We start from the raw sequence: 26959 nt of genomic DNA on the forward strand, positions 1-26959 counted from the left end.
AACCAGGGGCAGAGCTGGGAATGGAACCCAAGAGTCCTGACTCCCCATGCCCCACTCTTCTAACCACCAGACACCCTTGCCCCCCAGATTAAGGAAGAGCACCCACACCTGATTCCCCTTTGCTGGGTCGAGGCAGACTGTGGAGAACGGGGCTGCAGCCGGGCCGATCCTTTGCCCAGCAGTGCCCTCTGCTGGGCATCCCACTGAAGGCCGCTTTTGCCATTGTTTCACTGGGGCTTGGCACACCAGACCCCCCGCCAGGCCAGCAGCCCTCCTGTGGCCAGGCCAGACCAGGCCCGTGGGCCGGCTTCTCCCACGCTGCACGTAGTCTGGGTTTTGAGCCACTCCATCCTGCCCAGCCTGTTGGCATCTTGCCCATTCAACGCCCTGCCCCACCGGGGGTGGATTTAGGGGCCTTGTCGATGTCGCTTGCCCCTATAGACCCACCCGAATGTCGCAGTCCCACCCTGCTTGGGGGCAGCACTAGGATCTCGCGCCAGAAAGGATGGGACAAAACCGGCCATGCCTCCCCCAGCCCTGGCTCTGATCCCCTCCAGCCCAGCGCCAATGTGAGCCCCACACGCCATCCCCCACAGACCCGCTGATGGGAATAGAGGAGGGGGTGGCTCGGGGTGGCAGTGGTGACATCCTGCTGTTTGCAGAGCAGGGCCTTGGCAAACAAACCTTCCCCTGCCAGCTGCAAAGATCAACAGAGCTGAACGGCTGGGAGGGGAATCCATGGAGGGTGGGAGGGGCTGGGTCAGAGTGCGGAAGAGCCATGGGGCCAGCAGCGAGACCGGTGGGGGTGAGACAAGGAGGGGTCTGCTGACCGGGCTACCTCCCTCCATGAAGCCTGAGTGCCTGCCATGAGCTAAGTCCTCCCCCGCAGCCTGGATGTGCCAGGGCCTGCCCCTGATCTCTGCTGGCGCTGCAGCCCCCAGCCCTGTGCCAATCCCCCCTTCCGCACCCCAGTGCACTGCCCGCTGCAGGGTTTCCTGCCCTCTTGGGGTGGGGGCTGTCAGGCTCAAGATGTTGTGAGATGCTCAGGTCCAATGGCAGTGGGGGCTCTGTGCCAGCTCCCCCAGGGTCTCATTCCGATTGACAGGGGCGACTTCTCCAGGAACTTTCGCTCATCCCCCCGTCCCGAGGAGCAGGCTGGCTCATGCAGCGCCGGGCGCGCTCTGGTTGCTGCAGTGCTGGGTGTCGTGCTCTCTCTTGAGAACAATGCCACAAAGTGTCCCCCCCCGCGCGCGGTGCCCACCCCAGGATGGCAGAGGTGTTGAATGTCCTATTACCATCCGCCCTGCCTCTGGGGGGCATTACGGCCGCCCCAATGCAAGCCCTCCTGTCTCCCTCTGCGGGTCTGCCCCCTCGTTTCAGGGCCCGGGGCCCACCCCATGCTGCCATCCCCCCTCCCCTGTGAGGAATTGGCCACAGGGCAGGGACTGCTGTGGGGCTTCCCCAGAATGGCCACCAGTGGGTTTCCCGTCCATGTCCTCAAGGGTCTGTGCCTGCCACGGAGCTGGACGGTTTCCCATCCATGCCACGGTGCCTATGCCAGCACCCCAGGGAGCCCTGAGCCAGTGAGGGGTGGGGGGGTCCCTGGCCAACCCCAGCTCTGGCGCAGGCCCCTCGGGGCCTGAGCCAAAGCCTGCTGGAGCCCTTCCATTTACCTCGCTCAGGCCCCATGCGAGGGTGAGGGGGGCTGGCCCTTTCATGCCAGCCGGGCCCATTGGGGTGCACATCCGCCCCCCAGGCACAGCGTTCCCTTTGGGCCCAGCGAGCGGGGGTGGGACACACTGACGTCCCGCGGGGGCGAGGGGGGGTCATAGACGTGACATCATCCTGCGGCCTCCTCTTCCCTGCAGCCTGTCGGCCCTTTTCTTCCCTTGTCCCGCTCAGCCACCCGAAGGGGGAGGAGGCTGTTGCTTTCTACCCTTGTGGCACTGCAATGTGGGTCGTGTCGCCCTCCTGTGGCTGATTCACAGAAGAGGGTAAGAACCTACTACTGCGAGCTGTTGCTAGAGTTCCACCTATAGTGCGAGCAGTAGGGGCCTCCTGCCGGGGTGGCTGTGCTCTCCCCCAGCTCAGAGCCCCGGGGCAGGAGGGGGCGGCTGGCTGGCTGGCTGGCAGCTTTCTCTTCTTCTATTTGCAAACTCAGCTGTCATGTCTCTTCTCCCCTTCCACCCCCCTCCCTGCAGCAGGAACCGGATCCAGAGGTGGCGCATGTTGCGGGCAGAGCGAGACACCTCCCCCCATTGGCAGGTGGAGAGAAACTGCTGGAGTCAGGGAAGGGGAGGGGATAAGGGGCTGGGCAAAGGGTGGCTCACGCCACACACTCTCTCCATGAAGCCCTGGCCCTCTCTCTGCTGCAGCCTGCCCCCCCCCTCCCCCGACGCAGCCACGGCCGGGATCCCATGCAGTACAGGTTCCTTTTTATTATCAAAAAATAAACAAACAGTTCGCTGGGCGCCAGGCAGCCAGCGCCCCCTGCACAGAGAGCCTGGGGGCCAGCGCTCAGCCCTGCCGAGCGCCCCCACACCTGGTGGGCCAGGGGCATGGGGACGCCGAGCCCTTGTCCATCCGGGGCTGGGGTAGCCCAGTCATTTTTGGGCAGGGCAGAGAGGAGGGACGGGTGGGCTGCTGGGTAGTAGCCATACGTCTACTACTGAGGTCCCGCTGCCTGCCCTCCAGCCCCCCAAACCTTGGCTCTCTGATTCTCCCTCCTCCCAGGCCCCTGCTGGGAGCAAGCGCCACCGGGCCCTAGGGGGGCAGCAGGGCAGGCAGCGGGACCTCGGCCTCGCCCAGCACGGTGTCCCACCTCACGCCGCAGCCCTTGTTGAGCGCCTTGAGCCGGAGGCGGCGGCCGGGCAGCTCGTGGGGCGCCAGGCCCTCGAAGAAGAAGTCCTCATTGAAGATGGGGCTCCAGCTCCTCTTGACCACGGCGCTGCGCTGCTTCTGCGCCTTGCCCGGGCGCAGCTGCAGGGCCACGCAGCAGCCGACGCGCCGGGGGTCGCAGGGCTGCGGGTAGAGCCCCTCGGCGCTGACCAGCCGGACGAGCAGGCGCCTGCTGGCCGGGACGTACTCGGAGGAGAGGCGCAGGCACCCGCCTCGGCTCAGCGCCACCGTGTTCTCCTGGGCCACCCGCGCAGGGCGGCAGATGAAGTCCAAGGGGTAGAAGGGTGGGGGGGCCAACCTGGCCGCTGCCCCCCAGCTGGGCTCGGCCTGTCGGCGCGGGACGCTGGGGCTGTCGTCCGTAGAGCTGGCTTCCTCGGCAGACAGCGAGCTGGCCCGGCTCGCCGCCGGGGCGCGGCTGCAGAGGGGCCGGCCCCGGTGGGCCTGGCAGGCCAGCGAGTGCCCCAGCACCGGAGAGCCGAAGGGCGAGGAACCTGCAGAGGAGGCCGTGTCGCTGTCCAAGGCGCCGGGCTGGGAGACGGGCCGCAGCTCTGGGGGCAGGAGCCTGGCGCCGGGCTCTGGGGATAGGTCAAGGGAGATGCGGTGGGGTGGGCACGTGGTGTGAAAGAGGGACTCCCTTCGGCGCGTGTGGGGGCTCTCGGGCAGGAGGGGGAAGCCCCCTGGGCTGACGAGGTGGGGCATGGAGCAGGCAGTGGGGAGCTGCTGGCCAGCCTCACCCTCTGCCCTGGCCGCAGGGTCCTGGTGCTGGCTGTGTGGGTGGATGACACACTGATCGGCAGCTCTGAGCAGTGTCCTGTGTGTCTCTGGGCTCCCGGTCCTTTGGGGGCTCTGCTGGGAAGCGGGGCTCCCGCCCAGGGCTCTGCCATACAGGGTGGAGAGTTTGGGGGGGATGAAAAACTTGGGGATCCGGTCAGGGGTGAGGACGTTGGGGCAGGTGGGCAGCGGGCCCGGCTTCCTGTTCGTGGCCCTCTGTCTGGAGAGAAACATCTCGATGGAGTCGGGGGCTGAGGCCCGGGCAGAGAGTCAGCCGGCGGGGAGCAGGTCACTGGGCAGCTGCCCCCTCCCGAGGAACCCCGGTCCAGCGCCTGGAGTCAAACGCTTCCTAGGAAGAACCAGAAGCAGCAAGTTAAAGCCTTGGAGGGTGGAAGGGGCTGGATCGCCATCGTCCTCTCCTCACGCTAGAGAGCTGCTTCTGAAGTGGAGCTGGGGGGGGGAGGAAGGACTCAGAGCAGTTGGGGGCAGGGGCTGGGCTTTATTGCGCATTACAGCCCTGGAGCCTTTGCCGAGGCAAACGCTAGCAGCGGTGCTCATCCTATGGACGGACTCACCTCACCTCACGGGAGCTACCCCCCAGCCAGCAGCCCCCTCAAACCCAGCCCCCTTGAGGCAAACGCTCCTGGGACCCGCTACCGCCGGAGCACGGCTCACGCCCGAGGGCAGCTGGGCCCTCCTGCCCTGCGCGCAAGGAGCTGGGGGGAAGGGGGCAGATGATGCCCTGGCCCAAAGGGTGGCGCTCACGCAGCGCAGCTGGAGAAAGGAGCCAGGCGCCGTCTCATGGCAGAGCAGAAGCATCCTTGGGCCCAGCAAACATCTCCCGTGGCCCCTCGCGAACGGGTGTTTTCCTCTGCTAGAAACCCACCCAGCTGCTTAGATTCCAGAGCCCCTGGGCTTGCAGTAATCGGAGCCGTGCTGGGGGCCTGGGCAGTGGAGCGAAGCGCTAGGGCCCTGATACGCAGCCTCATGTTTCAATAGCCAGAGAGGCTCAGAGTTCGGGTGGGATGGAAGAATCTGCCCCATCGCTCAAGTGGCAAAGAAGGACCAGCCAACACATTGCACTTGTCTAGCCCTTGGGTTGGAGGGTCTCAAAACACACATATATCATTGTGCCCATTTCACAGATGAGATAACTGAGGCAGAGAGGAGAGGGGATTCTCACAAGGTGACCCAGTGGGACTAGAACCTAGGTTTGCAGGACTGTAGGTACTAGACAGCACTGCCTCCGTATCTCAGGAGTCTTGGCTCCCTCTCCACCTCACTGCACCCCACTCTTGTCTGAGAGCTGGGGATGGAACCCAGGAGTCCTGACTCCCAGCACCACCAGCTCTAATCTGCTAGCCCCATTCTCCTCCTAGAGCTAGGACTAGAAGCCAGGAGTCCTAACTCCCAGCCCCTCTCTGCTTTAATCAGCAGCGCCGATATTTTAAAATACTGGAGTCATTTTTGTCAGTAGCAATGAGAGATTTTTAAAAGCCCTTAAACCCCACATCCTGCTCCCTCCCCCACACCCACATCTGCAGAGCCAGGGGGTCACATCTGTAGAGCCAGCGGGCCCCGATTTACATTTCCCAACGCTACGGTGACCAGATGTCCCATTTTTATAGGGACAGTCCCAATTTTGAGGTTTTTTTCTTATATAGGCTCCTATTACCCTCCACCCCCTGTCCTGATTTTTCACACTTGCTGTCTGGTCACCCTACCCAACCCAAACCCACAGGGAGAGCCCTCCATCCTCTGCCCTACTGAGCCCTGCTCTGCTCCGAACGGCCCGCGTGTCTCCCCCAGACACCTGGGCCGGGGGAGCTGCCAACGCTGCCTCGCCAAAGGGTAATCAGCCAACATGTCACTAGGGCAAAAAAACAACTGCCATGCTTAGAAACTGCACCCCCCACCCCCATCTCTCCTGCCTCAGTTACCTGCCATCAAAGCCCCTCGCTGCATCCTGGCCGGTTTTCATAGAAGCCAAGCTGGAAAAGGTCTCCGGTGTAAAGAGCTCCCTCTTCCAAGTGGGACCAAGGCTTGGCCCAGAACAACAGCCCCCGTCCTTACCTGCCTTCAGCGCTCTCCTCGGCTTCACGCTCTCTCTGCTCTGCCAGAGCAGCTGGGACCCGCCAGCCTTTGCCACGGGGTTTATAGCGCTCGGCTCCCAGCGTCACGCTCTGAGTCAGCCGGCTGCTGGGCAGGGAGACAGGGAGCCCAGTGCTCGCAGATTCACTTCCCAGCAGGGGGCTCCGTCATAAAGAGCAAGCACCACCCCAGCGATGGATATTTATGACCACGGATGGATCGAGGAAGGAAGGAAGCAGGCCGGCTCAGCACAGACGCCACTCGCGGCAGGCGAGATGCCTTTGTTTCCAGTGCGTGGCTGGGCACCTTATCGAGTTTGTTTCTCCTGGGTCATCAGGGGAGGGTGTCTCGGGCAACGTGGCTGGGAGGAACGGTACAAAGGGCGTTTTCTTCCCCACGTTGGAGTCGCTTGCTGTGCTTGCCACGGCGCTGGGTTCAAATCTCCCGACTCCGATCCCTGAAATGCTGCTTCTCCGGTAAGGTGGAGGCCACCGGACAACGCGGCGTTCCTGACCCTCCCCGCAGGGCAAGAGGAATCCGCTCCATGGCCCTTATGAATGGAGCGCACGGCTCAGTTACGTCACGCTCACCTAGAGTATAAGAGCCTACTATAGCCGCATGCTGATAGACTCGCTTGTCCCAGCTTGTGATGTTAGTGAATATCTCCCCCTCCCCCCCAAACATAATAGCCTAAATCCCTGTAATCTCTACATAGCTCAACTGGGGGAAGCCTGTATTTCGCTGAGGAGGCCCTGGGTTGAATCCCAGCTGACAGTGGTTAGTTGCACTAATAGGATAATGCTCTGGGGAAGGAGCAAAGATCAGGTTCCCTGTTTACCTGAGGCTGACCCCACTGCTCCTTCTGGCTCCGCACCAAAGGGAGCCGCGTCCTGCCTCGCCGAGGGCGGCGCTGGCCAAACAATAGCGCGCTGCAGGCCGGTGCGGCTCCTTGGCAGAACTTGTTGGCTTAGGAACGAGACACCGTGCCGAGCTGGGTTTGAATCCGGCCCCGGCTGGCAGCGAGGGGAAGTCTCTGCCGGCCGGCGGCTGCTCAGGGAAACAAGTTGCTGTCGGAAAACCTCCGTTGCGATCGTGTCCGTCGGCAGCTGAATGGGCCGTGACGACCGACCTCCCCTAAGAGCCGTCCCAAGGGGCCGCTTGCCCTTCCATTGCCCGTGCTAGCCCTTCCCTGGTCCAGGCCCATCTCACCAGCCCCTGCAGCGCCAGGAAATCCCTGGGACTTTGCATCTTCCCTCCCTCCCCTTAGCGAACGCTTAACAGGCTTTGACTAATTTGATGCCGCTCCTTCTTCGGGCTCTGTTCCCCTCGTGCTGCCCCAGGTTGCGCTGGGTCACGTCCAATAACACAGGACAAAGAGGCTTTTGTGGCTGGATTTCACTGCTGCTTTTGGGACATGCACAGAACCTTTGTGCCTTTTGGTAGATCCTAGCAGCACCTGCCCTGAGATTCTTGGCTGAACTAGCCAGCCCGGGAAGGCTACGAGAGCTTAGGGGGCTCACCTGCCTTGTGGGAAACCTAGGTTCAATTTCCCGCTCTGCCACAGACTCCCGGCATGACCCAAGGCAAATCCCGGAGTCGCTCTGTGCCTCAGTTTCCCCATGAGGCTAGGAGCACTGCCCTGCTTTATTTTCTATGAAAATAACTACATTAAAGACTGGGAGGTGCTCCGACAGGAAGGTGATGTGGGCTGTATAAAAACCGTAGACCGGCCTGCTTAGGGTGGGCCTGAAGTTGGCCCAACATTGCAAGAGGCTGACAAAGAAAGGAGATTTTCAGGCAGTCCAGTGTTGACAGAGGGAGGGGCACTAACCGGTGGGAGCCGGTAGAGCAAGGCGGGATGGCTTCTGAACCATCGGCTTCTGGCTCAACCAGAAGTCCCGGGTTTGGAGCAGGAAACTTGGGCCGAGGCCAGGCAGGAGGTGAGAACAGCTGATCATGACGGTCCCGGCCGGCCTTAGATGAACTTGTTAAGCATCTCATATGGACCGACACTTTCAGAATCTTCCCCCGGGGTCTGATTGGCAAGGACCAGGCATGGGGGTGGGGGGGGAATTCACCTTCCCTGCCAGCATGTGGTACAGGTCACAGGGAATATCTCACCTCATCACCCCCTGCCATGGCAGGGACCTCGGGCTCTGCCTCCTGCAGCCCACATGTGCTTAGTCTCTGGAGAGCTGCGAGGCTTGCATCTAATCCAGGGTGCTGGGCTCCATACCAGGGTGATGGGGTGGGGTTTGGTGGCCCGTAATGCGCAGGTCAGACGCAATGTTGGGGTGGTCCCTGGTGATTTTAGACTCTGACTCTAACTTCCTTTGCAGACACCCTCTCAGAATCTGGACTCAGAAATGGAGGCCCTCCCCCCCCCCCGCCCCCAAGCCTCCTTGTCAAAATCTTGGCCCGGGGTGGAAGGGAGTGAGCATGGTCACCCCTCGGCTCTGCTGCAGCAACGTGGCAGACCTGGGCACAAAGACGTCGGCAGCCTGGAAACTGCTCCTCGCTCGGCGCGTTGCCACGCGTCTCCTCAGCAACACAGGCTGTGGCGAGCTCATCGCACCTGTCCTCCGCTTGCTGCACCGGCTCCCCACCGACTACTAAATCCAAGGCAAGGGCTCGCTCCTCCTCTACAAGGCGCTCCACGGCCTGCGGCCAGGGAGGGTGACCGAGCCTGACTCCGCAGGACGAAGATCGTGGGCAATGTCTCTCCCCTGACACACAGGGTGCCGTACAGATGACGTACTCATCTGAGTGGGAGCAGAACTTTCTCCGGGGGCCAATCCCAGATTGTGGAACGACTCCCCCAGGAACTAAGGCCCGTCCAAGGGCAAGGGACAATTCTCTGACCTACCTTCCCTACCACAGAGCCACGTGTGTGCTACCAAAACCAGACACTTCACTGCACACACGTCTCCCGCGGGGGAGAGGATGAGCAACCAAGCCACACGAGACAGATATTAGTCACGCTGCTCGCTCAGATACTGCGGTGATGAGTGCGGTATAAGAACCTCCACAGAATAGAAACAAAATAGTTCATCTCGCATCTCCCTCCCCTCCAAGCCCCCACTGTTCTGCAGACATCACTGAGATAATAAGACAGAAAATATCATATTGTCTCTCTATAAATCCCTAGTACGCCCACATCTTGAATACAGCGTGCAGATGTGGTCGCCCCATCTCAAAAAAGATCTAGAAAGGTTCAGAAAAGAGCAACATACATGATTAGGGGAGTGCAACAGCCTCTGTATGAGGAGAGATGAATAAGACTGGGACTTTTCAGTTTGGAAAAGAGACGGCTAAGGGGGGATATGATAGAGGTCTATAAAATCATGACTGGTGTGGAGAAAGTAAATAAGGAAGTGTTATTTATTCCTCCTCAGAACACAAGAACTAGGGGTCATGAAATGAAATTAATAGGCAGCACGTTTGAAACGAACAAAAGCAAGTATTTCTTCACACAACATGCAGTCAACCTGTGGAACTCCTTGCCAGAGGATGTTGTGAAGGCCAAGACTATAACAGGGTTAAATAAAAAACTAGGTAAGTTCATGGAGGATAGGTCCTTCAATGGCTATTAGCCAGGATGGTCAGGGATGGTGTCCCTAGCTCTGTTTGCCAGAAGCTGGGAATGGGCGACAGGGGATGGATCACTTGATCATTACCTGTTCTGTTCATTCCCTCTGGGCACCTGGCACTAGCCACTGTTGGAAGACAGGATACTGGACTAGGTGGACCACTGGTCTGACCCAGTAGGGCCATTCTTATATTCTTATGCTACGTCCTACCAATGCAGGGTGCAAGGGAGACCAGAGGAAAATGTCTTCTTCCCAGCAGGCCCTGGAGTTTTCCGGGTAGCAGCCAAGGTCCTTGGAAGAGCTGGGATGGAAGAGGCACGGTCTGTGCTTCAAGCTATGCTGTAGGCCGATGTCCATGTCATTTCCATAAACACACACACAGGCCCTGGGGCTTGGCGGGCATCGAAGTCAAGCCGAGGAGCTGCACAGCGCAGATATTGCGTGGGCACTTTTGTCCACTGCGAGAGATGGCGGCAGCATCAAGCGGCATCATACCGGCTCCGTACAATGGGGGTCTGCTCGGCCGCTGCCCCAAACGATATTCTGATGCAGTGCCAACTGGGACACGTTAACGGGTTCCCGCCAATGAGTAAGAGGAACGCAGCAGGTGAAACCCAACACACCGAGTGCTTGGTGGACAAAACCGGACCAGATCCACCGCCGGTGCAATGCCAGCGCAGGAAGCAACGATGGGGCTTGGCTTCTCTGCTCTCTTTGCCAAGCAATTGGCATCTGCTTTCCAGCTGCCAACCAGCTCACGGGCTCACCTGGAGGCGACATCCTCTGAGCCTTTAACGGCAGCAGGGAACGTCGTAGGCTTCTCTTTGCAGCAGCTGAACTTGATAGTTACAATGTGCCTTGACCCGGCTTCGCTGCCCTAACAGTGGCCCTTTCAACACACCCCCATGCTGGTAGTCTGGATCTTGGGCTATGGCAGGGAGAGAAGACTGCCTGCAGAGCCTGATATGTTAGGAGACCCCTGAACTCCCTGGCCAAAGGAGGACCGGCTCTAGAGATCAGCCGGGTACCACAGGCACAGTAGCTGGAGATTCCAGTGTAGGCTCCCATCTGGCCTAGCCGGAGCCAGATCGGCACACGCTTACTTCTTTGACCGCACGAGTTTCTGAGCAAAGTTACTGCTGGGCTCCAGTCTCCCGCGCCGCTGTGAGGTGACTCCCATTCAGGAGGCTGCACCCTGGCCCCGGCTGGGCGGGAAGATGTTTTTGAAACAGGAGGGAGGTTAAGACAAGGCCAGACAAGTGACCTTTCGTACGAGACTTCAACCTGGTCAGTGAACGAGGCTAAATAAGCCGCCCCCGGGGCACCTTTCAGTCCTGAAGCAAGGATTGCAAACGGACTCCAGCAGCACCATGCGGTGGGCAGGGGCTCAGAAAATCATGACTTTAGGAGGAGGAAAAATGCCGAAATTGTGGCTTTGGGCCATTTTTAAGTCACCACCTCGCGAATATAGGTCAAATTCTTCCCAACATCGCTGACGCTGGGTGCGTTGGGAACAGGCTGGTGGCAGGGAATGGAGCCAGTTTGGTTAAAGAAACCCTGGAAATGCTGCCCCACTGAACTCCCCTTCTCCTATTGCACAGACAGGCAAACAAGGGCACAGATCAGTGGGAATTGGAGTGCTAATATCCCTTGGAAACTCCCAGCCCCAGAAGTTAGTCTCTCTGTTCAGAGCAGCAGCAGCTGGCTTTGTTGTTAACGCAGCCCTTAATCCCTTCTCCGAGGGACGTGTTTGCGCTACGTGTCACAGGAAAGGCGCACGAGCCAAACGGCACACGCAGCAAGGGAGACGGGGTGGGCGGGGGTTCTGAGCTCAGTTTGAGACCCAAACAAGGAATCTCTGCGGCACCTGCTGGGCCGAATGCTCCAGCGATCATTCAGCACAGGCCTCTCAGGGTTTGCCTTGTTAAGACGGTGCACGACCCGGGTAACTCCATGGCAAATGCACAAGGGAGGCAGATGATAGAGCCGGATCTTCCACTGACACAGCACCACTGATCTCAACGGAGCGACACCGATTTCCCATAGTGCTTATGTGGAGTGCTGGAGTGAGAGCACTCGCACTCGCTCTGTTCATCCCTGTGCAGGGCAAGTTGACCCCATGCTCCCCGAATCTAGCCCCCGCCGTGGCACATGGAGTGGATGGGGGGGGGCGGTTAACTCATTCAATCCGAGGCATCGCTGCTGCAGCAACCAATGAAGGGATCAGCCACTGGGTGAAGTTTTGGGAGGGGGCTCAAGAGAACGGGCACATTTCACCTCTGAACAGCTGCCCGCTGTCGGGGTCAACAATGTGATGCGGGTGTAAAAAAGGCTAATATCATCCTGGGGTGTATTAACAGGAGTGTCGCATGTAAGACATGGGAGGTCCTTGTCCCAGTCTACTCAGCACTGGTGAGGCCTCAGCCGGAGTCCTGTGTCCAGGTCTGGGTGCCACCCTTTAGGAAGGATGTGGGCAAACTGGAGAGAGTCCAGAAGAAAGAAACAAAAATGATCAAAGGTTTAGAAACCCTGACTTGTGAGGGAAGGTTTAAAAAAAAAAAATGGGCAGGTTTAGACTCGAGAAAAGAAGACGGATGGGGGGGACCTAATATGTGAAGAGGAGACAGCCATCCATTGTTCTCCAGGTCGACTGGAGGTAGGACAAGAAGTAACGGGCTTAATTTGCAGCAAGGGAGATTTAGGTTAGACTGAGATTAGGAACGTTTCTAACGCTAAGGTTAGTTCAGCTCTGGAACAGGCGTCCAAGGGAGGTTGTGGGATCCCCGTCACTGGAGGTTTTTAAGAACAGCCTGGACAAACCCGTCAGGGATGCTCTAGGTTTACTTGGTCCTGGCTCAGTGCAGGGGGCTGGACTAGCTGGCCTCTCGACACTGCTACGCTTCTAATCTTCAATTGCTACATTTGTATCACACCTGCGCCCCAAGGCCAGGATACAAAGGTATTTATGGCGCCTAAAGATGCAGAGAGGCACTTAATGGGATTTCCCAAAGCACCAAACCTCTGCCCTCCTCCGAAACACGCCCAGGATAAGCTCGAACCTGCTCTGTTTCGGCTTCACCTGCCCTGTCCATTGGCCCAAGCGCACTTAGACTGCTGCCAGGTACACAGCAAAGCTGCCCTAGTGAAACAGGTCATCTGTGGGCAAACGCTAAGGGCTATGAATTCCATGGGAACTGGGCCCCCTTTGAAAACCCACCAGGCACTGCTTTCTAACCATGCGGTTCCCCCCAGTGGTAGACCAGGGTGCCCCAGCGCTAGGTGCTGTACAAGCCCAGAACAGAGCCAGCCCCTGCTCCACAAGGCTTACACTCGAAGTGTAGGACAGCAGGTGAATAAAGTCAGGCAGATGGGGGAGCACTGGGAGATTTTCCAGAGGTGCCCCACTCCCCTTGGATATTAGATAATGAGACAATATTAGCCTGCATAGAAAACCGCACAGCACAGCAGCTGCCTAGCCACTGGCGAGGGGTTTATTTAAATAGGCAGTGTGGTAGAAGGGAGTTTAATGAGAGTCCATACGCACCTGAGCCGGCTTTGAACTCGCCCTCTCCAGCCAATAGCCTCTAACTCCCAACCTCCAGCTTCCACCATGATCAGCTTCACGCCCACGCAGCTTTCCATCCGCTGGTCTGCTCCAGAAAGGGATCCGCTGTTCCCAGCGGCCCCTTGACTCAAGTCCCAGAGGTTTAAAGGCAAACCCAATCCCCAGCTTGGTCAAAACAAGACCACCGCTCCCCTGGGAGACCATGGAGCCGTACCAGAAAGCACGGGACAAGGAGAGAACATTTTTTCCATGCTGAGGGCCATCCGACCCGTTTACCACCCTCTCCCCATTCAGCTCTGGCCTACAAAACACATTGTCGGGGCTTAATACGTTAAAATAAAATTCTTCCAGCATTCTGTTTTCCTGCTTCCCCCTTGCACCCTCCGTTCTCTGGCTCTCGAGCAGGAAGTGTCTTTAGTTGGCTGTATTAAACAGCACCAACAACGCTGCCGGCACCAACAACAGTGCGTCTTCACTGCGGGGTTATCGCCGGTGATTGGTACCTAGCTTAGCCTAGCCTGGGCGACAGCAGCCATGGGGCAAAGCCCTGCCTAGGTTACCACGTTCTCCATGGCGCCGCGCTCCCCTGGGTGTGTCACTGGGACTTCTGGAGGTGCATCCACACCAGCTGGAGTCACCTCTTCATGGCTCTAATTCTGGCTGTTGTGTTCCAGCGTCCATAGGGATGATCCCTTCTCGGGCCCATTGTTTAACCTTTCCTGCTTGGCTTTCCTAACGGCCGCTTTTGATCTAAGGCCATAGCAAGTAACCCGTCCTACCCGTCCCCCCCTCCCCCGCACACAGACCTGCAAATAATACAGACATTTCCTCATTCTCCCCAAAATCCTAGCACCGCCCAGGCAGTTGGCATTCTGACACACGTTAGCTGGTCGAGAATAAACCCCAGGGCCCCCCAGTTGTGTTTATCATGACCTACTAACGTGGGTGAAAACTACAAGCAGCCTTGTCTTCGCTAGGGTTTAGCGTGTTAACATATGGTAAAGGAAGCATCCTTTTTCCTAGTGTGGACGCATGCTTATACAGAAGGCTTAACCCTGCTCTACATTACATTGGGAAGGGCTCTGCTATTGTACCACCCTAGCTATACTGATAAAAGCCTCCGCATGAACACAGTAATACTGTTATAGGGCACTTTCGAGCAGCATGCAGGGGTGGCTCCGGGCACCAGCGTACCAAGCGCGTGCCTGGGGCAGCAAGCCGCGGGGGGCGGCCTGCCGGTCGCTGTGAGGGCGGCAGTCAGGCAACCTTCAGCGGCATGCCTGCGGGAGGTCCGCCAGTCCCACGGTTTTGGCGGCAGGTACGCTGAAGGCGCGGCACCGGCGGACCTCCCGCAGGCATGCCACCAAAGGCTGCCTGACTGCTGTGCTTGGGGCAGTAAAATACATAGAGCCACCCCTGGCAGCCTGGCTTACCTCACGTCACCAAATCGGATTAAACTATAGCAGCATAGGCCCTTTTAGACAGACATCCTAGTGTCTACACAAGGCAGGGCTGCTGCTTTAATTCTACCAGCACAGTTGACGCGGCAAAACTTGTAAGTGTAGACAAGGCCTTTATTGCATGTAGTAACAACGTAGTAATAATAATTCCCAGTACTTTTTGTCACACGTGGGTGCTCTATCCCCTAGATCCTGCCTCGTGGTGCTGTGTGTGGGGAAACAATTGGGCAGGGGCTTGTCTTCACTCTACTTCCTTTTTACCTTGAGTTAAGAGAGACCCAATTAACTCAAAGTAATTCAACACGGGTGGAAAGGCCGGTGCAGACCTGACCCTCCCCTGTGTTTGATCAAGGCTACACGGTTGTTCTTTCCCCTCAGGATCAGCCTCTGAGAAAGAAGAAAAGAACAAAGGTGGGGGTGTGCTCACTCCGGTTTTTACAACTGTGTGAAGTGCCTCCAGTTCTTGGCAGCGAGGGAGCTCCAGGTACAGCACAGACAACCCCGTGGGTCAGTAAGGCCAGGTCTAGTCTGCATCGCCCAGGCCAGAGATTGCGTAGATTCTAAGAGGGACACTGACATGGCTCATGGGACTGGCCAAAGCTAGCACAGTTTATAGGAACAAACACTTTAGGAGGGAGGTTAAGCCTTGTGCTTCGGGGTTCACAAATCTCTTTGTTAGGGATCAGGCTGAGAGCCGATGGGGGAGGCAGATTATCCCACATCTGCTACGGGGGAGTTCGGATGCCTTCCTTGGAAGATGTCATGCTGGCCACTGTCATAAATAGGATACTGGGCTAGATGGAGCTCAGGTCTGCTCCAGCCTGGCAGTCCCTAGGGGTGACCTAGGGTTTTGATGTATTACCTAGAGAATCCCGGAGCGGTTGGCAGGAGGGAGGCACTGCTGGCAGTACACAACGCCAGGTAGCTACCGCTCTCTCTCGTCTTATACTTCACGCCCGTTCGTTAGGTCAGGGACCATCTTCATGTGTGTCTGTGCAGCACCTAGCACTGGGGGGGGCGGGGCCTGATCCCTGACTGGGACCTCCAGGTGCTTCTGCAACAACAACAGAGAGCAGCAGAGACCAGGACACTCCTAATTATTATTAAGAGCCAACCCACCCCTCTCCGGGTGGCTTACTGCAGCCCAGCACAACCCGAGAGCAATGCTGTCCAGAGGGATCACCCGGCCACAGTTCCATGCGGGGAGTGGGGGGGAGAAAAAAAATTAAAAAAGGACCAGCACGTATCTGTTCTAAAATAAACATCTTTAATCCTTGCTAGGCATGCCCCTTTTAGATTGCAGAAACCCTCCCCTTCAGATGGAGATGCTCCAAACAGTGACAAACAAGATAACAATCCAACTCAAAACCAAGACCAACTCCCCCCCCAGGCACCAGGATATTTGAGAGAGATGATTTCAAGTTTTTAAACCCTGCGCACTGGGTGAAGAACAAAGAATCAATTCACATCACAGCCCCCTGATTGAGGCTCTAATGCCTTTAATTCTACCAGCCGTTGTGAGAGATTCCCTTACCAGCATTCTTGGCACTGGCTGAGAGCCTAACAATTATTCCAGTTTCATGACCTGATCCGATTTGCCGCATTGCTGCCCTGTGTTTATTTTTGTTCTTCAAGCAGTTCTGAAGGTGGAACTAGCCTGGTCAGTTTCATGCTCTGCTTCTCCTATGGAGCACTTTGCACTAGGCTGTCTATGGTGAGAATTTTTCGAAGCATTCTCCAACCATCAGTGTAGTAATTGCAGGAGCGTGGACACAGCTCGGGTGCAGGCAGTGTTAAACCAGGCTGGTGTCTAGACTGAGCAGGGATAGACAGCACCATGGCAGAGATGCCAGAGCCCAATCTACACGAATACTTCCCTGGTGCCAGCTGTGGGTAGTTCTCCCGCTGTTGGTTCACACTGTGACGCCACAGAACATGTTAGTTACTGGCAATGAATGCTCATTTATAGATTCATTTACATAACTTAAAATACATAGGCCCCATCCCAGCATATGGGAGTTCTTTGATCTACTTGGACCGAGGAACAGAAACTGCTCCCTCACTCGGTTCCGGGATGAGACCCTACAGCCGATTAGCTCTGTCTAGTTGCAGAAGCGGAGCAGCTGCAGGATGGGAGAAGCGACGCTACCAGGACAATACTGGTGAGGTTAGATTTCGCACAAGGTGAGATGTTTAAAAGACAAACAAACCCTTTCCACTGAGGATTTAAAGTTGTCCTGAAAGCCTGCCCCTTCATGGCAAGGTGTGTAAATCCCTGGATCTCAGGAACACAAACTTTCTGTGGCGGCCACTGGCACTGCTACTCTTTAGTGAGCAAATTCAAATCCCAGTCAAGATTAGCTTTAAGGGTAGCTACAGGCAAACTCCTCAGGGGGCTTCTGCAAAACCTGCTGTTCTCGCTAATGTAGCAAGACTGCAGTGAGTTAACTACAAAAATAAATAAACAAGTGTATATATATTACTTCCTTTGCCTCCATTAACATTTTCTTTGCCTGATAGCCCAGACGCAACTAGAGATCTACTATAAATAATTAGCCCTTCTAGTGCTTGACAAAGCTGAATTAACCCTCACTCTTCTCCTCCCAGGACAGGCAAGTTTCATCGACCCTTATTTTATAGGTGGGGAAACCAAGGCACACAGAGGGTAAGTGACTTTCCCATGACCACTTGAGGCAGTGGCAGAGTTCAGAAGGGAAGCCAAGAGTTCGCCCCCACCCCTTTCTCCTCTCCCTCCCCGGGACAGCTCACTCCCAAAGGAAAGAAGGCTGCGCACTGGCTTTTGATAGTTAAGGTCACAAATCAGCCGCAAACTTGGTGCTCCGAGATCTGCTCCCTGCAGGATCGGGGCCCTGGAGAACGAAGTGGTTGAAGAGGAAAGAGGGTTAGTCTGACTAAAATCTGCTGCTACCCAAATAGCGTGATTGTGAAATGCTGCTGCGGTGCCTCCTGGTGAGGCAGGCCCCACTTCAGGACAGCTGCCTGGCTGCGCTGCATTATGGAAGACATAACCTGGCCAGGGATCCCGGCCCACACAGAATAGGAGCGAGAGGCACTTGAACCACAGCAGCATTTCAGAATCAAAATCATTTCCAGTCCCGTGTTCCGTTTTCTGATGGAAAACACGCACGTCTGCCGTGGAAAGCAGAGGCATTTTGCCGACGTTTCATTTGATCAAAGGCCCGATTTTCCACGAAAAAGAAAAAGGTTTTGACTGAAAATTTTCAACCAGCCCTAAAAATGTCTCTGCAAAGCTTGGCGGTGACTCTTGCATGACGGTGCCTTCCAATTCCATAGATCTATCCCATAATCGGACTCGGATCTACTTTTTCGTTCCTGCATTGGCTCTGCAGAGCTTACGAGAGCAGGAGCTGTTTTCTCTTCTGGCTCGCGTGTCACTAACGGATCTGTTCACTAATTTCCAATGACCGGGACAAATTATGTCCTATGTTTCCTTCTTTTAGGCATGGAAGCCAAATTTCCCCCTCCTCCCCACTTCTCCATGTTAAAGGAGAATGGGTCACAGCCAGGAGGAGAAGATACAACCTGGGTCTGGATCACCCTGTCTGGTAGAACTAGACCTGAACTGGTGAACTAGCGTGTAAGGTTTTAAAACCCATTACCCATCCCGAGGCATGTAAATCGCGTACGCTGTGAAGGATAGACAGCATGCTGGATCACAAGATAGCACGCAAGTTTCCTCAGCAGACAAGAGGGCTGGCAGACAAAATGGAAACAGCAGTAAGAGACATCCGAAGGAGAGGAGAGAATCTACAGGCTTGTAGTGCAGTAAGTGGCTGGCCAAGGGTTAATCGCATTTGTCCTTTGATAAAACATCTGAAGTTGTAACACACAATAACATGCTCACAGCCTCTGAAGTCCATAGACGGCACCAACTCCCAGCAGCAGTTCCCTGTACAGCAGGCAACGAATGGGATCTTCATTTTCGGAGGTTAATCAGAAACTGACCGGCCAGCTGAAGGTGGGATGACACAACAGCTGTAGTAGAGCCCAATGGGCAGAGGTGGCCTCCAGAGAGTCGATGAATGCAGAAGAATCTGCACCACGGCACTGTTACTCAGGAGAAGTCCGGGGCAGAGCTCTCTCTTCAGAGCAGGAGAGATCAGAGCAGGGAATTAGCGACCGGAGAGAAGCAGAGGCCGTAGTGGGCTCGGCTGCAGCCTGGTCGTCTGACAGGCCAAGACGACTCACTGGGAGCTCATCTGCTGCTGCAGGGACTTTGTGGAATCCACCCGGATAAACAGGGCTAAACCGGGATGGAAGAAAGGATGGAAGCGTCAGCTCAGAACAGCCATGGCAACCAAAGAGCCGCATGGCGCTTCCCAGGGAGAGGAAGTGTCTGTCCTGTGCTCTGCAACCTATGGCACAGGGCTGTTTGCAGACAGGCAGAGCACCACTGCTCTTCTGGAGAAATGCGACTCGCTCTGCTTTGCCAAGTGGTTTGTCCTTTGCCAGCTCTCCAGTAGGGGGACCCTGCAGCTTCCCCCCCACGTTGTGAAAGGGACAGAGGCTTGGAGCTGCAGGCTGTCTCTGCAAAGCAAGCAGCAAGGGCCAGTGCTGGGTATTTCCTCACTGCTTCAGCCAGCTTGTACCTTACGCAGTGAAGAGACCAGGTCAAGGCCTCGATCCTACAGCAGGATCCGCTCGCGAGGAGCCCCTGACTTCAATGGGACAGGGCTGGCTGGCAGATTGCACTGTGCGCCGTGCTTTAATAGAATAGGGCTTTGCTGCCCTCTAGTGGCTGGTTCGCAGACTTTTGAGCCTGCTGCTGCGGGGGCTGGTGCTTTTTGAGTACCAGGCCCCGCGGGGGTTAGCCCTCAGCGATGACCCATCTAGAGCATCTAGACTGGGTCACCTAGAGACAGACGGTTCTTGGAGATGGGGAAGGGGAAGGGGAGGGAGCACCCAGGACTCCATGTCACCAGGGGTTCATTCATTGTGGTCATGTCCAGGTACCAGCATGGGAAGGCACACGCTGGGCCAGATACCGTTTCTGTTCCCCAGGCAAAGCTATTTCCACTGGGACAGAAAGTCTGAGGCCCCACAGCCCTATCTGACCGCCCAGGGGCCAAGTGCCCACAGCTTCTGCTTCATCTATTAAAGCCAGCCGCATGAGCCTTACCGGTCGCCTCTGCGTGAAGCGTTTGGCCATCGATGCTCCTGACTTGGCAGGACAGAAACACTTTCCTTCCCTCGACTTGGTCCACTCTGCTGTCCACCAAGACCACCGAGCCCAGCGGAATGGGGCTGCGAGAAGAAAACAGCTGATTGTTAGTGAGATTCCACTTCCTGTCCTATGCCGTTGAGCGTACCTGCGAGCTGTTAAACAGCCACCGCGTTCCACCCCAGAGGTGGCAGCACGTTAGTGGCGGGTGAAGCAATCTAAAGTTTCCTAGAAGAGAATTTCATTAAGCTCGGGTTACAGTGGAGAACACAACCTTAACCAGTAAGCTGTATCACCCAGAGAGGACAGAAAGTCTAAGCAGTGGCTCCCAACATCAGCTTCTACTCTGACATCACATCCTCACCCACAGTCACTCCAGTGCTTGCAGAGCCATCCTAGATAGCCCACTGCTCTACTGCCTATAGAAGTTAACCAGCTTTTGTTCTGAGGAGTACTTAGGAGGATGTGACTATCCTCACAACCCCAGTGAGGTAGAAAGGTGATGTCCCCATTTTACAGATGGGGAGCAGAGACACAGAGAGATCTAGTGGCTTCCCAGGGTCTTAAAGGGAGTCTGAACCCAGATTCCAATCCAGTGCCTTAATTGCAAGCTCACTGTTCCTTAGAAAGGCTTGTCTGGATGTTGGAGAGGGGCGAGCGATTCCTTAGTGCCCGGTCAATAGTACATTGATTGAGCTGGAAGCATACTTAGATCTTTCTGGATGAACAGGGCTACAAACCTAAGGGCACCAAGTTGTCAAACCATTCCAGAGCAGGACGCAATTGAAGTTATCATCTGACCCCTAGTCATGGACCCATGGCGCTAGGTGCTGCACAAACACAGACCCAGGAGCTGGGCTCTGCCCCGAAGCGCTTACAATCTCTTTGCACTGTTGCAGGCCCCCTGATTTTATCGGTAAGCCCTGAGGCTACACAGAAGCCTTAATTCACTTACTTCCTGTAGTTTATACTGAGGTTAGCCGTCATCACCTTGCCAGCGACAAATATAGCACAGCCCCCAATCGTGCTATCAATGATCGTTGCAGTGGAGCCCCCGTGGGCAAACCTGAAAGGCAGATTGGGAAGGTGACGTAAGAAAGGGTTGAACATGATCTCCCGAGACATGAGTGCTGCCGCTCTCCCACCCCAGTCAATGGCAGTTAAGCGGATCACAACTCTCGGGGAGGACAATTAACGGGACCTCCTCACCCCGGAGGCCCTTCCAGATAGGGGCCCGGCTGGAACAGACACACCATCCTTTTCTCAGACGTGTTAAGGAACATGGCATATTCGAAGCCCACTCCTTCCGTATCCATGTTTCTGGGGAAGAGGCGGGTTTCCTTCCGCTCCTTCTCAGACGTCAGCTTCAGCGATTCTAGTCGGGTGGAAGAAAAGTGACAACAAATGAGCGGCAAGGTGCAAAGCAGCTAGGAGTTAAAGGTACAGCGCCAGGCTAAAAACGAAGACCCAGATGCACAAAGATTTCCACGGACGTCATAGGCGCCGACTTCTTCTGGAGCCAGTGGGTGCTCGACCCCCATCTGTCCCTGGTCCCGCCCCCTTCCCCAAAGTCCCCGCCCCAACCCCACCCCTCCCGCCCCCATTCCAACCCCTTCCCCAAAGTCCCCGCCCCCACCCCGCCCCCTCCCTGCCCCTATTCAACTCCTTCCCCAAATCCCTGGCCCCGCCTCTTCCCCCCTCCCTCCCAGAGCTTGCTACAGCTGTTTGGTGGCGGCAAGCGCTGGGAGGGAGGGAGCAGAGACACAGCACACTGGGAGGAGGCGGAGGGGGGGTGGGGGGGGGAGCTTGGCTGCCGGTGGGTGCAGAGCACTCACTAATTTTTCCCATGGGTGCTCCAGCCCCGGAGCACCCACGGAGTCGGCACCTATGGCGGACGTTAGGAGCCTGAATACCTTTGTGGATCTGGGCCTAAATCCCTTACTTGTATGGCTAACGATCCCTTGGATTGTTAGGATTCAAAATATTACAAGGCTAAGGTGATTTTTCCACTACGGATGCTTTTCAGATTTAATTGGGTTGACCTGTAAAGCCAGGCTAGTCAGTTTCGCTTTCTAGTTCTCCTGCATTAGAACACAGGTGAAATGTTGGTATTTGCTGTTTGATAAACTGGGACAATGTGCTTACCACTGAGCCAGCCACAAAATACAGACAGGCACAGAGTTCACGGGATGCAACGGGAAGCTCAGAGGAAGGGAGACAAGGAAGAGAGGGTTTTTTTTTGTTTCTAATGTTCGTTACTGACTCGTTTCCTATGGGCGCCTCCAAGAACATGAGTCTGCAGGAGGGGAGAGTGGTTTGGCAGACTGGAAGCATATTTCATGCCTAAAGGGCGGCATGGAAAGAAACACAGAGATGGTTGCAGGAGAAACAGCTGACCACAACATTTGCAGTTTGGACTGCACAGGGGGAAGGGGAATGTTTAGATCCAAACCAAAATACACACAAGGAAATGTAACGGGAAGTAACATCAATAGAATTCTCATTTGGTAACTGACTTCTAAGAAATGCTGGACACAAGATATTATAGAGGCAGGATTCAAAAAGATTAGTCATTGATAGAAATAAAGAAACTATTCTCCAGACTTACGCTGGCTGGATAGAGGGGTAAATAAGGCATATCAACCCTCAAGGTTCAAGATCTAAACCGAGCCATCAGCTGCTTGGGGTTGGGATGAAACTACCATCTTTGCATAGTTATTCGCTATGGGGGAAAGGGGGTGTATTACTAGCCACTATCAGAGACAGGATGGCTCATTGGTCTGATCCAGAACAGGCACTTACAAATAGGAGAGTGAACAGACATTGTTTGCCAGAGCTGGGGTTGATTTTACCCTTTACCCAGGAGGTGGCAACAGGAATGTGAGATGGTTAGTGGTAACACACACACACACACACAAAAAGTATCTCAGGGTAAAGATAGGGGGTCTGATTTTCCCCTCAGTTACACCAGTCCCCACTAGCACTATTCTGAATTTACACCAGCGTTGGTGAAGGAAAACTCAAGCCCGTGAGCCAGTGCATGTCTTCAAGGCTTTCGTGGCAACCCCAACACATACCGGACAAGGTAAAGGAAGTAGGGTGAATACTTGATCCAGAATTCCAGAGGAAGAGAGAGAGAGAGAGAGAGAGAGACAGACAGACAGACACACACAGACAGACACACACACACACACACCAGAAAGACTTGCCTGGTAAATGATCAACACTATTGCTGTAGGAAGGAATCCTTTTCCATGTCCCATCTTTACACATCTCCAGGAACCTGCTATACAAATCCATCATGCCCTGGCTCCAGCTGGAGTTGGGGAGGGCATAATCCTTCAACTCTCTGGCCTGAGAGAGCCAGGTCTGAAAAGAAATTGTTGAGACACCGTGAAGCTGGTGACCATCTCCTAATAATCCTGATAAGCATTCATCTAGCACTTTGAGCCTTCAAAGCACCATGAAAGCTTTAATCCACCCCATTTGACAAGGCAGAGATCCAGACAGTCGTATATGCAATCTGCCTGCTTTGTCTTGGGTTTCCTTTTTGCATAGGGTTTAGCAGGACAATTTTGAAAGGTGCACTGACTGCATCGCCTTTTGGAAAACATCATTCTCCTTTTACTTCCTGTGAGAAGGTTTCCATGCAAGGATGCAATGGGATGCTGTTATTTATCTAGTGAACACTGAACAGGTTTTCAGAAGCAGTCACAAGACAGAATAAACCACCACACAAATCCAGAGTCACTTAAGTGCACCTTATCATAGATATCTAGGGTTCAAAGGGACCTTGAGAGGTCCTCTAGTCCAGTCCCCCACACTGAGGCACCACTAAGTAAACCTAAACCATCCCTGACAGGTGTTTCAGAGAATCGTAGGACTGGAAGGGACCTCAAGAGGTCATCTAGTCCAGCCCCCTGCACTCATGGCAGGACGAAGTATTAGTTTGTCTAACCTGTTCTTCAAAACCTCCAATGATAAGGATTCCAAAACCTCCCCTGGCAACTTATTCCAACGCTTAGCAATCCTTATAGTCAGCAGGTTTTTCTAACATCTAACTTCAGTCTCCTTTGCTGCAGATTAAGCCAATTACTTCTTATCCTACCTTCAGGGGACATGGAGAACAACTGGTCACTGTCCTCTTTCTAACAGTCTTTCACATATTTGAAGACTGGTGTGGTCCATACTCAGTCTTCAGCCCCCCCACCTTGTCCAGCTGTTATGTTAGCTAGTGAGATTCTTTCCAGGGTCGAAATGCAGTAGTCCCTCCTTCATTGGATGCAATTAGCCAATGGCATCAAGTCAGCCGTATATCATTTTTTCCCCAAGTAAGCAGAGTATACTTTAATGGGGTAGCAAAATATCGCTCTATCAACACAGACTCACGGTTAAGTGGCTTTTTTTTTTTTTAAACTCAACTTACTTACAAGTTTCCAAATCCAATTTACAGTCATTATGGATGCTTTGTTGACTGAATGCATCTCAGATCGATAAAGTCACTTTTGCTTTCGATTACAATCCCTTTCAGTTTTAGCACCTCTGCTGCCATGTTACAAACCATAGCAGATCAAAGTTTGGTTTTAAAAAATAACACTTCATTTGAAGAACAACAATCAAAAACTTTTCTATTGCTCTTTGGTCTTCAAACCTCAAGTTTTGGCCCATATACTATAGTGTGTTATTATTCAGGAGACTGCTGCCTATAACAAAGGTAGCCCTAATGTGTTAATCACGTTGTCTGCTAGAAATATTTCCAAACTAGGAATTGGGATTAAAAATACCTTCATGTGATTTTATTGGCATAAAGTCTTCTATGACTGTTTTAAGGAACAGAAATGAAGGTGGTGCATAATTCAATCACACAGAGCAACCCATGAGATACTCAAGAAAAAGTTTAATATAGCAAATAAAATTCCAATGGTATTTATTTGTTATATTTAAGAAAGGCAAAAACATCTTTGTTATAACGTGGTGTTGTTCATAACGCTTCATATTCCAGACACAAGAATTCTTCCTCTGATTATTTTCAGAGAATTGCAATTGCTAGCCATCTGTCTGCAGATTCGTATCCCTTCCTCACAGTAGCCTGGCAAAGAGGGCCACGCATACATTCTCTCAGCACAGAACACATTTTTAAACAAACATACAGCTTTCACCCAGGGTAATAAGGGAATAATTAAAAGACATTTCTCTCTGTTTTGTCTTCTGTTTCATCAGAAGTGTTTTCAGCCAAATGAACTATTAGATGGGTAGGTAGGAGAAGATTCACCTTAAAAGCATATATCTGAACTGCAGTTCTGTGCTAGAATACTAAATCATTTTGTATAGATAGGAGGAAGCTGAACTGTCTTCAACTCAATGGTTTTCAAAATTTACAACCACTAATACTACCTGGTGATTGTATAATGCCTTTCACCATAGGGTAGGAAAGCTCCCCCCCCCCCGCCCTCCCAAAACATTTCTCTCTCTCTTCAAATTATGGGGAACTGGGAGGCAGACAGGTTGAGAAATTAAGACTAGCCACTGATTTTAGGTGCCTCAACATCTGTGAGTTCAAGCTGACACACTGTGGTCTAATATTCATAAATCCTGAGTGCCTACAACTGCAGAGACACTGGGAGATGTTCAGTACCCCTGAAAAGCAGACCCCAAGTTGGGCACCCAGAAATTGAATGATCACAGATGAGTGGCCACTTTTGACCCGAATTAAGAGATATGTCCAAGGCCAGCAACAGAATCAGGGTCAGAGTTAAGATTAAAAACCTCTTGGCTTCCGGCTCCGTCCCCTGCTCAGTTCATGCATCTCTCAAACTGGGAAGCGATACTCACCACTGAGTTCCAGAGCGGACTGCATGGGGCAGCTGGGCTTAACCCTCGAACGACACCGCAGCGTGACACCTTTGGATCCGGACGGAGGAATGCACCGCAACCAAGCCCCCTTGCCAACCTAACACAATTCCTCCACATGGCTTCTAGTGCAGAGATAGCAAACGTTGAGACTTGCTCTGTCAACGCAGCCCACAAATGTTGTCTCTGTTACTTGTAACGCAAGCTGGTGATGCAACCGGGTGCAACGAGCAGGAATCGTTCACCTACCCACCAGATGCTGATTTCACAACTGCTTGCTAGCAGCATCTTGGGAAATTTCATGGAGCTCGGTGGAGGCAGGATGAGGATTCGGGGGCAATCTCGTCCCTTCTACTCGGGGCAGCAAGGACTGGACTAGACTAGCCCCAGCCAGGCTCTAACACACCAGCGCGGGCTCTATGGCTTAGAGCTGCACCACTGGCTTGAATGGGGGGCTGAGGGAGGGGGGGGGACCACTGGCCTGAATGGGGGGCTGCGGGGAGGGGCCCTGCCTTGTGGCTCAGCCCCCCGCCCCCCAGAGGCCAGGCTGCAGCAGCAACAAGTGAGGAAGGGGAAGCCCACAACTGGGGGGTGCCCTAAGGAACTGGGGGTGGGAAGGGATCACCCCTGAGTGACCTCTGACCTTGGAATGACCTCCTGGCCCCAGTAGGGATGGAGGGCTCCCTCCCTGAACTTTGACCTAGGATGGGTCTAGGATGACCTCTGACCCCAGTGGGGGGGGCTTTCCACTGACCTCTGACCCCAGTGCAGGTGGCAGCTCCCGCCTCCCCGCAGCGAGCTTCACCGGCGACCCAACATCAGGTGTGGAGCTCGGACCGGCTTAGACGTTACAACAGCGTGACGTCACGCGCCCCACCACGTGACAGGGATGGCGCGCCGCCGCTCCGCCCCTTCCGGCGCCTTCTTCCCTGTTGCCATGGGAACTGGGGGAGACGGGCCGGAGAGCGGCAGCCTCGTTCCCTCCCCACGGGGCCGTTACACCTTTCCCGGGCCCATAGAGTCCCCGCCCCCCCAGGGCTTACACAGACCCTCCAGTCTCTATAGCCCCCCCCCAGGCTAGAACCCCATAGAATTATCCCCGAGTCCCATATAGCTCCCTAGCGCCCATAGAGCCCTTCCCAGGTCCCATATAGCGCCCATCGAGCCCTTCCCAGGTCCCATATAGCTCCCTAGCGCCCATCGAGCCCTCCCCAGGTCCATATAGCTCCCTAGCGCCCATCGAGCCTTCCCTCCCCAGGTCCATATAGCTCCCTAGCGCCCATCGAGCCTTCCCCAGGTCCCATATAGCGCCCATCGAGCCCTCCCCAGGTCCCATATAGCCCCCTAGCGCCCATCGAGCCCTCCCCAGGTCCATATAGCTCCCTAGCGCCCATAGAGCCTTCCCTCCTCAGGTCCCATATAGCTCCCTAACGCCCATAGAGCCTTCCCTCCCCAGGTCCATATAGCCCCCTAGCGCCCATCGAGCCCTCCCCAGGTCCCATATAGCGCCCATCGAGCCCTCCCCAGGTCC

At 54.9% G+C, this 26959-nt stretch overlaps 2 protein-coding genes across 6 annotated transcripts; both read right to left on the reverse strand.

Moving 5' to 3' along the window:
* Window positions 1-1745: 1745 nt before the first annotated feature.
* On the reverse strand, window positions 1746-10526 carry C2CD4D (C2 calcium dependent domain containing 4D). Of its 2 annotated transcripts, none has more exons than XM_024106977.3 (2): window positions 5743-10526; window positions 1746-4018 (listed from the first exon to the last, which is right to left on the reverse strand). In XM_024106977.3, exon 2 carries the CDS (start codon window positions 3901-3903, stop codon window positions 2764-2766), a length of 1140 nt encoding a protein of 379 aa, XP_023962745.2. In that variant the 5' UTR covers window positions 3904-4018; window positions 5743-10526; the 3' UTR covers window positions 1746-2763. The 2 variants fall into 2 exon arrangements, with proteins under 2 accessions (XP_023962745.2, XP_005293867.2); XM_005293810.5 differs by having other exon boundaries at window positions 5610-10526.
* Window positions 10527-15621: 5095 nt separating this feature from the next.
* LOC101935735 (acyl-coenzyme A thioesterase THEM4) lies at window positions 15622-26342 on the reverse strand. Of its 4 annotated transcripts, none has more exons than XM_065574765.1 (7): window positions 26183-26342; window positions 25411-25553; window positions 22788-22947; window positions 20788-20953; window positions 20534-20644; window positions 19537-19661; window positions 15622-18660 (listed from the first exon to the last, which is right to left on the reverse strand). In XM_065574765.1, exons 2-7 carry the CDS (start codon window positions 25546-25548, stop codon window positions 18602-18604), a joined length of 759 nt encoding a protein of 252 aa, XP_065430837.1. In that variant the 5' UTR covers window positions 25549-25553; window positions 26183-26342; the 3' UTR covers window positions 15622-18601. The 4 variants fall into 4 exon arrangements, with proteins under 4 accessions (XP_065430837.1, XP_042699266.1, XP_023962773.1 ...); XM_042843332.2 differs by having other exon boundaries at window positions 25411-25550; window positions 26183-26305; XM_024107005.3 differs by lacking the exon at window positions 15622-18660 and adding an exon at window positions 18667-18944.
* Between the last annotated feature and the right edge of the window lie 617 nt (window positions 26343-26959).

The sequence above is a fragment of the Chrysemys picta genome, chromosome 20, assembly GCF_011386835.1.
Source record: "Chrysemys picta bellii isolate R12L10 chromosome 20, ASM1138683v2, whole genome shotgun sequence".
In the NCBI taxonomy this organism is placed as follows: domain Eukaryota; kingdom Metazoa; phylum Chordata; order Testudines; family Emydidae; genus Chrysemys; species Chrysemys picta.